At 51.0% G+C, this 13,193-nt stretch overlaps 4 protein-coding genes across 4 annotated transcripts; 2 read left to right on the top strand and 2 right to left on the bottom strand.

The window, feature by feature from the left end:
- The first annotated feature begins 2,561 nt into the window (after positions 1 to 2,561).
- Positions 2,562 to 3,112, top strand: BDP81DRAFT_181946 (uncharacterized protein). The gene is made up of 2 exons (XM_060582295.1): positions 2,562 to 2,794; positions 2,861 to 3,112. Exons 1-2 carry the CDS (start codon positions 2,622 to 2,624, stop codon positions 3,063 to 3,065), a joined length of 378 nt encoding a protein of 125 aa, XP_060448307.1. The 5' UTR covers positions 2,562 to 2,621; the 3' UTR covers positions 3,066 to 3,112.
- A 3,687-nt stretch (positions 3,113 to 6,799) lies between these two features.
- BDP81DRAFT_391772 (uncharacterized protein) lies at positions 6,800 to 7,719 on the top strand (the record flags this gene model as incomplete). Its single annotated transcript, XM_060587586.1, has 2 exons — positions 6,800 to 6,823; positions 7,585 to 7,719. The coding sequence occupies 2 exons, from the start codon at positions 6,800 to 6,802 to the stop codon at positions 7,717 to 7,719; spliced, it is 159 nt and encodes a 52-aa protein (XP_060448308.1).
- A 966-nt stretch (positions 7,720 to 8,685) lies between these two features.
- Positions 8,686 to 10,020, bottom strand: BDP81DRAFT_391773 (sucrase/ferredoxin domain-containing protein; the record flags this gene model as incomplete). The annotated part of the gene is made up of 1 exon (XM_060587587.1): positions 8,686 to 10,020. The coding sequence occupies one exon, from the start codon at positions 10,018 to 10,020 to the stop codon at positions 8,686 to 8,688; it is 1,335 nt and encodes a 444-aa protein (XP_060448309.1).
- An 853-nt stretch (positions 10,021 to 10,873) lies between these two features.
- BDP81DRAFT_479568 (nucleoporin protein Ndc1-Nup) lies at positions 10,874 to 13,114 on the bottom strand. Its single transcript, XM_060594891.1, has 3 exons — positions 12,902 to 13,114; positions 12,019 to 12,839; positions 10,874 to 11,968 (listed from the first exon to the last, which is right to left on the bottom strand). The coding sequence occupies exons 1-3, from the start codon at positions 13,038 to 13,040 to the stop codon at positions 11,027 to 11,029; spliced, it is 1,902 nt and encodes a 633-aa protein (XP_060448310.1). The 5' UTR covers positions 13,041 to 13,114; the 3' UTR covers positions 10,874 to 11,026.
- Between the last annotated feature and the right edge of the window lie 79 nt (positions 13,115 to 13,193).

Genomic DNA, 13,193 nt, shown 5'->3' on the forward strand with positions numbered 1-13,193 from the left:
TGTAAGTAGTACGAGGCAAGAATTCCTCCCGAAAGGTCGTAGTCGGTTTAGAAAATCAGTTTTGCCTCAGTCTTCGGATGTGGTGCGAGGTGACAACGATAATAGTCTCCTTTGGACCCAAAGTATTTCCACGTTGTGACAGTCGAGAGGCCAATTTTCATCCTGTTACGATAAGGCAGGCGGAGAAGTATGACGAACAACTTCGGGGATCGTCATCGGAATCGAGGCGAGAGAAACGAGCTGGTGCATGGCAAGTCCGTCATATTGCTTCCCTCGCGGTTCATTCATATCGTCCTGCGTTTTGATAGATCTCAGCCCGACCAACTTTCGGCCGCAAGACATCGACTCGTCAGGTAGCAACAGCCGGCTCTTCGGGCGAAAGGCCTCCTCGTCTGAGGTGTGGCCATGAAATTGTTCTCAGCTCGTCGTAGTTCAGTCGTTGGTTGACGGGAGTAGGCCATGAGCGCGCTCGTATCAGAAGTGAATGTCGAATGATGGAAGTTTCAATGTGCCTGCGCCGCCTCTGTTCACCAATCTGTCGTTTAGGAGAGGATTCCAGGACGCCTAGACATGCGCGTTTACCATTCTATTAAGGGATATGGTAACAAGAGAGAGGTTGTTGCCAAGTTAAGTCGCCCAGAGACTACGAGCTGCGGATAATTGAGGTGCGGCGAGCCGATGAGCATGTTGAGGATGGATTGTTTTGATGCAGAGACAAGTAGGAAGAGGGAAACACGAAGCAATGGACTACGCTTAACTTATTCGTTGAGAGAATCCTTCAGAAGACCACGTGAGAGACCCTTACAACCCGAAAAGCCAAGCATGGCCAGACTTAGTGCTCATAACTCCACCCAGAACAGGAAAAGAGTAGGAAGGGGAGACGGCGAAGTCCCCAAGCCCCAAACAGCATTTGGCGAACCAGAAAAAGTGCCGCAGGACTGCCTGATCTATACCATCGGCCAGTGCAATTGCTGCTTTCAAGGAGCGGTGAGAGTAAACGGGCTTGTGTAACACCAACGTCGCCCAGTTTGGGATAGGGGTTTTTGGACTTTCTAGGCAAAGACCAAGACTGATTGATGCCTGCGACATTGCTGCCGTTTGACAAATTACTGCAAGCTTTCTGTAGCATATTCACCGAAAAATTATGCCACGCGAGCACCACTATTGGTCTGGTGATGACGCGGATGATCAAGTTGCTGAGAATGGGGCGATAAAACACGCAAGCTCTCCTACCCAAAGTGAAGCGAACGGACACGTCAAACGTTCTCGATGGAAGTGAAGCGGTCCATCATCGCCACGAGCCTTGTAAATCAAGAAGGCCTCAGGACGAGTGGCTGTTCTATGGTCTCTGCCTAGCTACCAATTATTTCAGTGTGCCGCTGTGCCGCTGTGCCGCTCGAACAGTAAATTTACAATTATTCGACTGCTGCCTTCTCTGACAACATGCTTGCACGCCTTACAAGCTTCTTGCGAACCATCAGAAGAAAGATGTGCCTCAGATTCAGGGAATTACAGGAGCACCTATCAGGACGAGGAGTTCCACGGCATCAGCTTCGTTCGTTGAAGAAGCATGGCCCCCTCCTATATATCTTGAACAGAATATGTCGGGTTTGATACTGGAGAGTCAAAAGATTTGTAAGAATCTCCCCATGATCCCAGACACGAAGGCGGCGAAGATGCTCTCAACTGCTGCTCGACAGTGATGGATTAACCTCAAGGTCCTGTCATAAGCTCGTGAGGGTTTTCTCGTGTTTGTGGAGAATGAGATGGGGCGAGATTGCTTCAGCGGAGGTGGGGGACTTATACGAATCGACCTCCAATTGATGAATGAGTCCCTCGTCTATTTGCAAAGCATTCCGTCGACTCTAAGCCGATATACTGCAGTCATAACACAAGTCTTGAATTGGGATGCGAACCTGGCAGCTTTGTAGATATTTAGAACAACACTTGGTGGTTTGCGCTGCCACTCAGGCATCTTCAGATGAACATACATCATATCTTGCCATCCATTGTCAACAAACGCTCCAAATAATTCATGTCGATGCTGTGTGGAACAAATTATCGTCTTGAGTGAGAACTTCTGTGAATGGAACAAAGGCTGCTATTCTGGATGACTCCATCGCGAAGGAGCTCTTCAGCAACCCACAGGAAACACGTAAATTGGCGTGAAGCCTTGAGAGCTATGGGTGATCTCGCAAAGCGCAACGCCTGCTGTGATTGAAGCCGGAATGAGACCGGGCTCCGGAAGTGACGGTCGCACATAAACTCCCGGCCCCGAGTCTCAAGGTATCGGGGAACCCGGCCGCTCTTGTCGGATCCTCAATAAAATCTCCGGGCCTGTTGTACAATTTTGCGAACGATGGCGAACCACTACTTCCAGATCCATGCGTAGATGCTGGCGGGCGCGTGAGATCAAAAACCTATTGCGAATCGATCAGACAGGGCCAAATGCATTCTGGCGAACCATGCGAACCAATTCAAGGAGCGTGCAAGTACACATAAATACACCTTCTTCCCAAAACGGAAAAGAGGGCAACCAGAAACCTCCCAATTCGTTTGTCTTTCGATACCCTCATACTCTCGGGACGAACGTCTCTTGTATATATGAATTTGAGAAGACAATGTTTCACAGCCACCAAGTTCTGGCCGTTGAAGCTTCAGTTCCAACAACATTGCTGTCACCGGATGGCAGTCAAGTCAACATATCAGACCCCCCCCCCGTCAGGTGCGAGGCGCGCTCATCGGTTCAATCCACCACTATGGACAGCGTCTCCAATAGCGCGATCGTGAACGGGTACGGCGCACCTAGATGCTTATGACCCACTGTTACCGAGAGCCTAAGCTCACTTAAGTTTGACAGGGACGCCTCGGGAACCCCCAATCGACCTCGGATCGAACGTGTTATTAATCATACAAACACAGCACGGCTCCAGTTCTTCATCAGCGACAAGGGTCTTAATACACTGATGCCATCTATGACGACCGTGGCTGCGACGTCTGTAGCCGAACATCGAGCCAAAGCAAGCCAGAATATCAACAGGATCATGGCCAATTTTGAGCGGTGAAAGCAGACCGGAGACTTGTAAAGCTATTGGATGAACATTGGCATACTGTTCATTTTACGGGTATGGTTCTAGACGCGACGTGGCAGCAGAGTTGCTAACAGGCCGGCCTCATTGAACAGATCACGCAGATTGCGGTTTCCATCCGGACGAGGGAAGCTTGTGCTCTATTTATCTCGCTGTCAAACCAGTGTTCCATGCCATCAACGATCAAACCTTTGACCAGTCGAAAAACGCCGCAGTAGATCTCCAAGGCAAGACAAGCATGGCGTGGGGTCAGACATGCAACGGTGTTGTTCCTGGAATACATGACCCGAAGCACCGGGTCAACTGAGGATACATTGGCGTCCCAAGGAACTAGACTCGAGTAAATGTACCTACCGGGAAAGGCGCACATGTTCGACGACAACGTTTCCAGGTTGCCCATATTCGTCCATATGGTGGAGGGTTAGTGGGGTCAGGCAACGTCCCGACGGCGGGTAGATGCAGGGTTGGCTGCCTTATGTCAGAGCAGCACGTCCCACCCCGAGTCCATAGTAAACTCCCGTCCTCAAGGACGGCAGGTAGCTGAACAATGGATGACGCTTTGCACCCATCGTACTTCATGTTCTCTATTTATCCGATGGAGTGTGTTCATCGATAAGCGTTCTTGCATTGCAAGCCCTCGCAACCCAGGTTCCGGTGCATCCTCGAACAGTGGAAGAGGGCAGAATACGAGCCAACAGTCTACAAGCAGGAGCTGTTAAGCAGCACTTCGACAGCACCTCGTAGTGGGACGAATTCAGCTGTGAGGAATTCTAGCACAACATAGAAAGTCAATTACGAATAGCCAAATTTACAAAGGAAATATGCAACGATGCACAAGGCCTAAATACATAGTAAATCTCGCAAGTGTCACTATTTCGTGCATTGGACTTCATTTGGCACCCCATCAATCATGACTCGGTAATCTCCTTAGATGTTGCGAGGGGAGATCATATTCAAATCGTATTTCTATCATGTGCATAGAACACCACGAAAAGACTTCAGCATTCGTGGAGAATCTGGGCGAAATCCGAACCCATGGGCTGAGTGCATGTATCTGTGGCTGTCCACAAATGCTATACTGCGTGACTGGGCTGAGGTAGGGACCATTCGCTGATGCTATCATGCGGGCGGATATAAATTTACTGACGGGATCTTTTGAATCAGATTTATTATATCCGGTTGGCTACTAGGAACAGATAGTATGCTCTGTGCGAATCGCCTCTCTCAAGGTCTCACGTCTATTTATCGTGGGAGCTTGTCAGAAACACCACAACAAGTGCACGTACTTGGATTCAGGGTGACAGGTAAGCTCGAGTAATGTCAAAAGGCCTTGTGTTTGACATAAGGAATTATTACTACTCAGAGTCAACGTTGAGACATGTACAGCAGTACCAGAGCTTTCGCAATTCTACATAATCCACCGTTGAGACGCGGATAGACCCTTGACCATCGTTCTTGGGGCTCGGGAGTCTTCCTTTACTGTTGTTATTTCCGGTGGGTGGAAACGTTGGTTTTGGTGGGGTCTTCAGATGAGAAGAGAAAGTTGTAAGTATCACATGACTTGTGATGCGCATGGTAGGGGGAAGAAGAAATCAATAGGGAAGGAGGTCAGTTGAAGGCTGGGGCGACAAAAAAAAACCGGGAAGTCGGGGGTATTCGAACTGGCGAACTGGCGAACCACCGACTAAACTGGGCTGCCTGCGCCCGTGTATTCGTGTTGGTACATAGTACATGCCGGAGGGTACGTACCGATGATAGTCTGATTCTGCGGCCCCCAATGGCGCAACGCTCATTGGGTACAGCTCTTCTTTCCGGGATTCGGACCATATGGCCATCGGAGGTAAATCAAGAACCACCTCACCTCCAATAGTCTTTTCAAAGAGTACAGAATCATACAAATATCTCATAATCCCGTCTTGGTTTCAATATGTTCGCTTTGAATATCATCACTGTTCTAGGCTCTGAATCTTCTAGAAGCCTTTCGTAATCACATCGAAACTGAACACTCATTTCCCGATAGCTCAGAACTGTTGAGTATCGAAACAGCCGTGATGACTTCAGATTCGAACAAGTCCATTGTCCACGGGTACAACTTGATTATTTATTCATCCTCTCCCAAAGCACCCTCGAGCTTCCCAAACATCTTGACATAATCAATCTAACCTGGTCTTATATAGTGACACTTCAACCCCGAGCCGCAAAAACACCGACGCTAGAGAAATGTTGCGCCTTCAAAGAGAACGACTTCGCCTTTTTGCACGAGATGACGAATGCCCCAACCCGATGCTGCCTCATATGATGGGGTCGTCTAAGAAATCCATCGAGAAGCACCACGGGAAGAAGAACGATAAGATTGAAAACGTCATTTCGAAGGTCGAAAAATGAAATGCGTGATTCGTCGAAATTTGGCTTTGTCTGCAAACACAAGCACTTACAAAGATTGAATGTATGTGCGCAAAGAACACTACACAAATACCTTAGGTGTGGGGATCCTGACATAATAACCCAGACTGGAAGTCTCAATTCACATGGTCTGCCTAACGACAAAGTGCTCGGCCAGGCGCTTCAAGCAATCGGTGGAGCGGCGTTCAACCTATCCGGAGACTTGCCCCGGCGTCTACCGGAACAGACCCGCTTTTCGGAGCTCCGTCTTTTGATAGTATGAGCTCGAGCTCCCGAAACAAACGTCGGATGTTGAACGGTACCTGAAGAAAGTGTGGCGTGTGCCGGCAAACTCAAGTACCTAGGTACTACATATAGAGTACAGCTGATGCGCATTCAGAAGCCCGAGGTCACAGGCAAATGGGTTGTACTGGTGACTGTTCGAAGCTTTCGGCTTAGCGCAGCTGCCTCCTGGCAAATCGGACTACCTTGCTCATTGCAGCTCGGCACCTAGAGCCTCTCTTTTCACTGCTCAGCCCAGAGCTAATTGTTACCACCCGCTTCCATTCTTTCTTTTTTCCTACTCTTTCCACATGATTGGGGAGTGCCGGTTTTGCGATCTTCGCACGCGCAATACCGCAATACGTAGGTAATGCGTACCTTTTGATGAGCATGGACGCCGTAGTGCCTGCGGCACCGCAACATGGTCCATGAGTCTTGTGGTATGCCATGATCAAGCAGAAGGAGGAAACGGCTTCTTGTCAAAGGTAGATAAGGTACCTAGTGTGACAATATTTCTAGAGTTATGCCTCACTTTCCTTAAGCATTAACGCGAGTTTGGTCAAAGCGCGCATGCGATATCTCTCAGCAAGCAGATGAGGGCTTCGTTTGATTTGGTGATGGCTTACAACGAAATTTGGATATGGAAGAAGGATCCGTGCGATTCGAGAAACTCACCCCATCACTCCGCCGCGGGCCCACTCCATCGACCGGGCCCGTAGGTCCGCCTGGACATGCGAATTTCATTCCACGATTGTGGGACAGCCTCCTAACTCGGACCAACAGGTAGTCAAGTACGTACTTCATTCGACACATCTGGAACGGGTTGATGGCTGTGTAAGAAAGCCTGTGGCAGGACTGCGGCGTCCGGCCAATCAGATGTCGCGTTACTCGCGGAGGAACAGAAAACGGAAATCATGCTTGACGACACCGTCGCCAGGTGGAATAGTGCCGATACTTGAATCTATGTACTCGAACATCTTGTAATTCCACCTAATCCTTGAATATAGCCAGTGGACAGACATGAATGAAGCTAGATCTTCTTCAAAATGCAGAAACTAGCACTGAGTTTTGTAGGAATTTTCAGCTGTACTATAGGATATGGGGAGCTCTCATTGCTTCTAAGTCAGTACATGCAAACTGCGGCGTGTACTTACTGGTACTCGCCCGCTTTGCTTCTTCCCCTCTATTTCTCGGAAATCTCTGCAGCCCTGCTAGGGTTGCAGGGTGGAAATGAGAGCCATGTGTGTGTGTGTGTGTGTGTGTGTCGCCTGAGGTTGTACAACATCATTATGTACGGTGCCGCAGGCCGCGAATTTGATTGGCCTTGAACTTTACTTTATCAGCGTGAGATGCTCAACTTTTGTGAATAGTCCGCGAGGATTGGAAGCCTGCCATTCTGACGTTCTTTGCGGGTTGCGACCTTTAGCCACCAAATGCTTACTCGAAATCTTTAATCTTATAAAGGCGGTGGACTCCCCAATATTCTGGTAACTAAACGACTATGCAACTTATTCATTCGAATACTGTCTTTCGTTCGGTTCTACTACCTATTACCATTTATTGAAACATAGATCGACGAGCCGAAAACCACAGCGCACCTCAGTATAAGTTGTCGCCATGTACCCAGCCTCAAACCGAGCTACTGTCAACGGGTATATAACCCGCCCTATCCCACTTCACACACCTACCCAAACGCCGCGCCTGACATTTTTCCCTTTTCCTTCTCCCCAGCATAGCTAGTATTCGTTTAAATCAAGGGACACCCCACCCCTTCGGACCGCAGCTCAAGTCCAGCAAGACCAGCAACTCCAACTGTTAACACCGCATCCAGTCCTTCCTCGACGACAAAAACGGCCCCAAGACCATGCTTTCTCGCGCCTCTACCTCGGCAGACGAGTCCGTGGCCAAGCATCGCACCGAGGCAGCCCGCAACATTGACGACATCATGTCCAAGGTCAAGGGCTGAAATGCATTAAAAGATTCGTAAACACCTCTTAAGTCTGGAATATCGGAAGAACATGCCTGTTGACAACACCCCACCAAGTGCGTGCACATGCTGCTGAAATGACTGACACAAACTAACAAGTGCCCCTACCAGAACTCAACCAACCATAAGACTGCAAATCCTCCGCCAACTTGTACCCGGATCTGACCAGGAGTCTTGGGCAAGGCTCTCCGCTGCTTACACCGATTAGGTGGATACTGGTACCGAAAGGACCCACTTCGTCCGGATGCACGTGCCAGTTTCGGCCCCGATGATTCGGATCCGGAGAGTTAATAAATAGGGAATGGTGCTGGGCCGGCAATGTTTCATGGAACTCGGGAGGCAACCTCTGTGGCAGTCCTTGTGCACATCACACAAAGCTGGCTTGCTCGACGGACACATCTAAGCATTCCCCTCCAGCCCTCTTAGATCGATCCGCCCATCATTTTCATTTTCTATTTTCCTACACTATACATTTCCTCACGTACACGCCTTCTCGACCCCTCGACTTCAATTCGAATCAAGCCTTATTGTTCCTCGGAGATTTTCCCACACTAGACCCAAAGTCTTGTTCAAACCAAAAAGCCACCACCACGGGTTGCTACAGGCGACGACCCTGTCAAAGCGCGCCTCAGCCTCTCCTCTTCCCGCCAACCTCGACAAGACCTGCATGCGATCTCTCCCTCATGCGATCTACACGACGCCAGATCGATTACAGATGTCACCGGTGGGAGAACAGAACTCATTGGCTGGCACGTGGCGGAACTTCACATTGGGCGGTGGAACCTCTTCAGAAGAACACAGTAAAGTTATATGTGCGCGATTAACATTAGATAATACAACAAAAAAAATTTGAGCCTGTCCTTTCAGCTCCTTCACACCAAACGCCGTGGATATCATGCAGTGCCCATAGTCATTCAGTCGTTATTGCTTTTGTGTTGGTTCAGCTTACGAGGCCCTGGTTTCTCGCAGAGAGAGGATGTACGGCAAATCAGTCGAGTCCGTCCGCGTTGCCAGTCTGATGACGGAGCCCGAGGCGGAACTTCCTGATGCCCTCGATCGCAAACTGACGCTAGATGAGGAGTGATTGGGACCATATGCCGGCCGGGTCTGGGCGAAGCTGTTCATGCTGGAGGATCTCGATATGGCCCCTCTTAGTGTACCCAGCGGAGTAGCTGGCGCGGTGCGGTATTGAGCCCACGTATTTGCAGAGGAGTTGCGCGCGTTGACAGTCGGCGCTCTCCTAATATAAGAGCCTTGCGTGCTCTGTGTCGCAGACCGGGATAAGCTGCGTGGAGTAGTAGGGTTTGTGGCCATGGGCGCATCATTATCGATATCGCTTTCTGAGCCTTCGCTGGGTCCGTCCAGGGGACCGAGGACTGCCGGATCTAGCGGTCGCATGCCGCGTAGTATCGCAGCAAAGAAATGCATCAACTCGCGAAATTGGGCGTTCGAAATCGCCCGCGTAGAGAAGCGCGCATGTTCGTAGGTGGAGAGGAAATCGGCAGTCGTCGCATTAAGCGAAATTACCCCCAGCTCAGCAAGGTGGCCAAGGTAGTCGCGCAGACTCATGGGTAAAGGGCGCTGCAACAAGGCCACCGCATCGGCATCGAGCATCGGTGGTTGACTGGGAGAAGTCGGATCGGGAGGCGCCAGTGTCAGGGCTTTTGCTTCGATGAGGTTCGGCAGCTCGGAGAGAACGGTGCTGTACTGTAGATCCGGGAGGTCTAGCGAATTGGGCGATGACCAGCCGTAGTGTTCGATTTCGCCCCAGACTGGCCGTCGAGGAGGCAGTGCAATGCCAGTCTCCTTTTCCGTTGTTGCCGGCTTCTTCAGGGTGGGTAGCTGAAAGCGCTTTCTCGCCGCGCTACCGCCAGAATTCTGCTTTTCGACCAGTACCTCCTCCATATCGCCACCCAACAAATTCGTCTCGATGCGCGGCCTTGCGTCATAGGCGATGGCTGCGCTGCGCTTCAGGTCGGCTGTGATCATTTCGTGAACCTTTTTGTTCACGTCGCCCTTTTCGATGGGAACCCATGGCTTCGGTATTGATGCGAGGATCGTCTTGTTGAGATACAGTCGCGTCGCGTAGATGAAGGATACGATCAAAGTGGTGAGGACCAGAGCGGCGGCAATGATCCATATGTTATATGGCTGGTTGTTCGAGTAGGCCTGGTAGATGGTGTCGCCAGGTGTGACGAGGAGGAGAAGGGCGAGGAGGAAGCATAGGACGAAGTAGAAACTTCCGTATATGAAACGGAATATCGCTCGTGGGGAGAACATCGGAAATGATTCGAAAGGGCTTCCCAGCGTTGAGGACTCAACCCGGGAATCGACGAGATTTCTGGTTGAGGATCATGGACCGACGGGCCAGTGCATGAGGTAATGGCGCAAACTGGAAAAGCATGGCTGGGCGGAAGAAAAAGCCTATGCGAGGAGGTAGAATGTAGCTGTAGCTAGGCTAAGAAGAACAAGTGTGAAGTCTAGACATTACATAGGAGAGAAAAGAGTATAGTACGGTTGAGGGAGAGAATGGAGGTTGGTGAACGTGTAGACAAGAAAAAAGGTGGAGGTTGCGCACCCAGTTGCGTGAAGGTGACGACGAGAAGGATGACGGGACGGGCAAAGGCGGGAGCGCGAGAGGTTGGTTGGGGGCTTTCATTTTGTTTGATTTCGCCGAATGAGAATTAGCAGTGTCTTCCCGGCCACAATGCACAAAGCTCAGGTGGGGGTTCCATGCGGACCCCTGTAGCTTCTAGGCTTCATGCTCTAATCCAAAATCCGGTTTAGCGGCACCAGCGGGTGGGCGGCAACGGGCACTAATTTTTTTGCATTCCAGGCGCTCAAAGACAGATTCACAATGGGATGGAACGGAATGGGAAGACGGGAGAGGGGAGTCTTCGGCATGGAGAAACCTATTTTTTACCTGCCGTGACGCCGCGTTGGCTTTGGGAGAGGCATGAGCCCCAAGACTAAGGTAGCGTCTGCTGTCTTACACGTGCGCTTGTGCCCAATCGCGGGCATCCAATCGTCTCATATCATTGCTCTTACTAGCCCAAACCGATGAGCTGACGCAGGCAGGGCCGGGCTTGTGCGCCTCACTTACATGTGATGAGAGTCGGTCAGCCCTTCTGTTGATATAATCATGTGTGTTGCAACGATTTACTGCCTCGTGAAATCTAACTATGATACACGTCGTTATGCCGTTATGCCTGTGCCTGTTTTGCCTACCAAACGCCCCTCACAATTTACGGTTGTACCGTGACACCACGTACACCAAAGTCCGTAACTAGCGGGCTTGCCGCATCTCGGGTCCTTGGGATCTGACTTCACTCGTGGTAGGTGCCTGTTGGGCGGCCGCCTCCTTGGCCAGTCTGATATCTGTGCGAGTCAACCTCAAGTCGCTGCTGTATCGTTCAAACTCCGTAATCACTTGGGCCAAGCCCGTCTTCAAGGCTGCAATCACAGCCTCCACCTCTGGCGCAGCCCTGCTCTTCTCAACATCGGTCCAGTGAACAGGGAAGTTGTCCTTAAATACTTCGATCTTGGTAATGACGGTTGTAAAGGTGCGAATAATGGTAGGAACATCCTTTTGCACCCTACCGTAGGTGTCATCATTAAGGCTGTGTACGGCCAACAAGCTGAGTACGTCAACAGCGTTGACATATTGGCTCAGCTCCGAGTACGGTGTACCGAGGATAACGGCGGTGAGTCTATTGCGGAACTCTTGGCGGAAAATCCAGCCAACGTACTCGTTGCCAATGACTTTCAGAGCCCATGTCTGGAACTGGTTCATCAGCTGAGGAGATGACAGTGCTTCCTGCTGCTCCTTGCTTAGAACCTTGTCACGGGCCCCGCGCAGCGTCTTCTTCGCGATAGGGCTCAGCTGCGACACTGGTGTGTTGCCGGGATGGCTTCCCACCTGAGTGAGAGCCTTTTCCAGCTCTCCGCGCATCGTCTTGTTCGCGGGCTTGCTGGTGAAGATAGGGTCCTCCTTTAGTGGCGCTGAAGACCGAGCTCGAACCTCCGCAGTCGGCGCTGGGGCAGCCGGCACAACCGCGGGCTTCCCGTACTGATCGATTCTTTGTTCGATATTCTTGATGGTAGTAAGGCAGTAAACGAAAATTTGAGACCACGTAGAACCATCTTTCCGGTCGATATCCATGAAGATGGCCTTGCGTCTGTTTTCTTCGTTGCGAGCAATGTATGCCAATTCCCAGAGGGCAAAGCACTACCACTGTTAGCTTGAGAATCGGCGTGTGTCCTTCAATGTGTACTAACTCGCACGGAGTCCTTCTTGCTCTTAAGACCATTGAGAAGGCTGCCGTTTGGATCCTTGGATTCGCTCGTGAGAGGCTTGCCGTTCTTGAGCGGCGCCTTAACCATGAACGTCGAGAAGGCATGGTTTGCTGTCTTCCAGATGGCGGTGATCAGGAAGCCCGCAACGGCGCATCGGTACATCAAGTAGATGTCTCCGGGCCACTGAGGCGGAAGCATGTTTGTTTTCGGAAGGTTGTAGAAGGGCCGCAAGAAGAACAAAGCCCAGCCCCAAAAGAACGATCGCAAGGCCATGAAGTACACCACACCAGCGACGATGGTGATGCTGATACTCCTCACGCCAGACTGGATGAGGATGGCGGGGACTTCGCCTAGGACCTTATTCAGCGAGGCATCCCCAGAAACCTTGACTTCGCCTCCCTCAGACCGCGCAACATCGATGACGAGCTTGTCTTGGTCCTGGTAGAAGTGGAAAATCGACTGAACAGCGGCGCTGACGGCCATGTAGCAGAAGAAGATCAACGTTCTCTCGTTCACACGGGCGCGGTCCCCGCTGTAGTATGTGACCCATCCCAAGTTGGCGCTCTCCGGCAGGGCCCACAGGTAAACATGGCTGAATAGCGCGCTCGAGAAGCCGTAGAAGAGGAAAGCCTCGAGGGTGTGGATGCTAAAGAAGAACTGCGCGAACGCGTGGAAGGTCGAGTTGGAGGCGCGGGCGCCGACGTGATACTGGGCAATACGCAGGATCAAGATCGAGAGACCGCAGGTGAATAGGAACAACGTTCGGAAGCCCGCGGGGCCAATGGGGAACCAAGACCAAAAGTCTACAAAACACGAGTTAGTCGCAAAGCTCTGAAAGTTTGCATCGTGGACAACCACCACCCACAAGAGCTCCAACCCGAGAGAAGGATGGCCTGCAAATAAGAAATGGCAAGCAAAATAGTAGCGGTAGAAGAAAATCGCCTATGCAGCGCAGGCTGCAGAAAGTCCTTATACGGAGCCCTTCTGACTGTTGCCGGTGCCATGCTGATGGTGCATGGTCATCGGGACCGAATGTTTTGGAGGGTGAGGTTTGGCGAGGCTGCACTTGGACTTGTGCCGTGGCCGGGATCTGGAAGTAAATAATGTAAAAATCTCCAGTGCAACAACATGCAGCTCCTCTTGCCCGAGCTTGACGA

Source organism: Colletotrichum phormii, assembly GCF_030913505.1.
Source record: "Colletotrichum phormii strain CBS 102054 chromosome Unknown BDP81scaffold_5, whole genome shotgun sequence".
NCBI classification, from domain to species: domain Eukaryota; kingdom Fungi; phylum Ascomycota; class Sordariomycetes; order Glomerellales; family Glomerellaceae; genus Colletotrichum; species Colletotrichum phormii.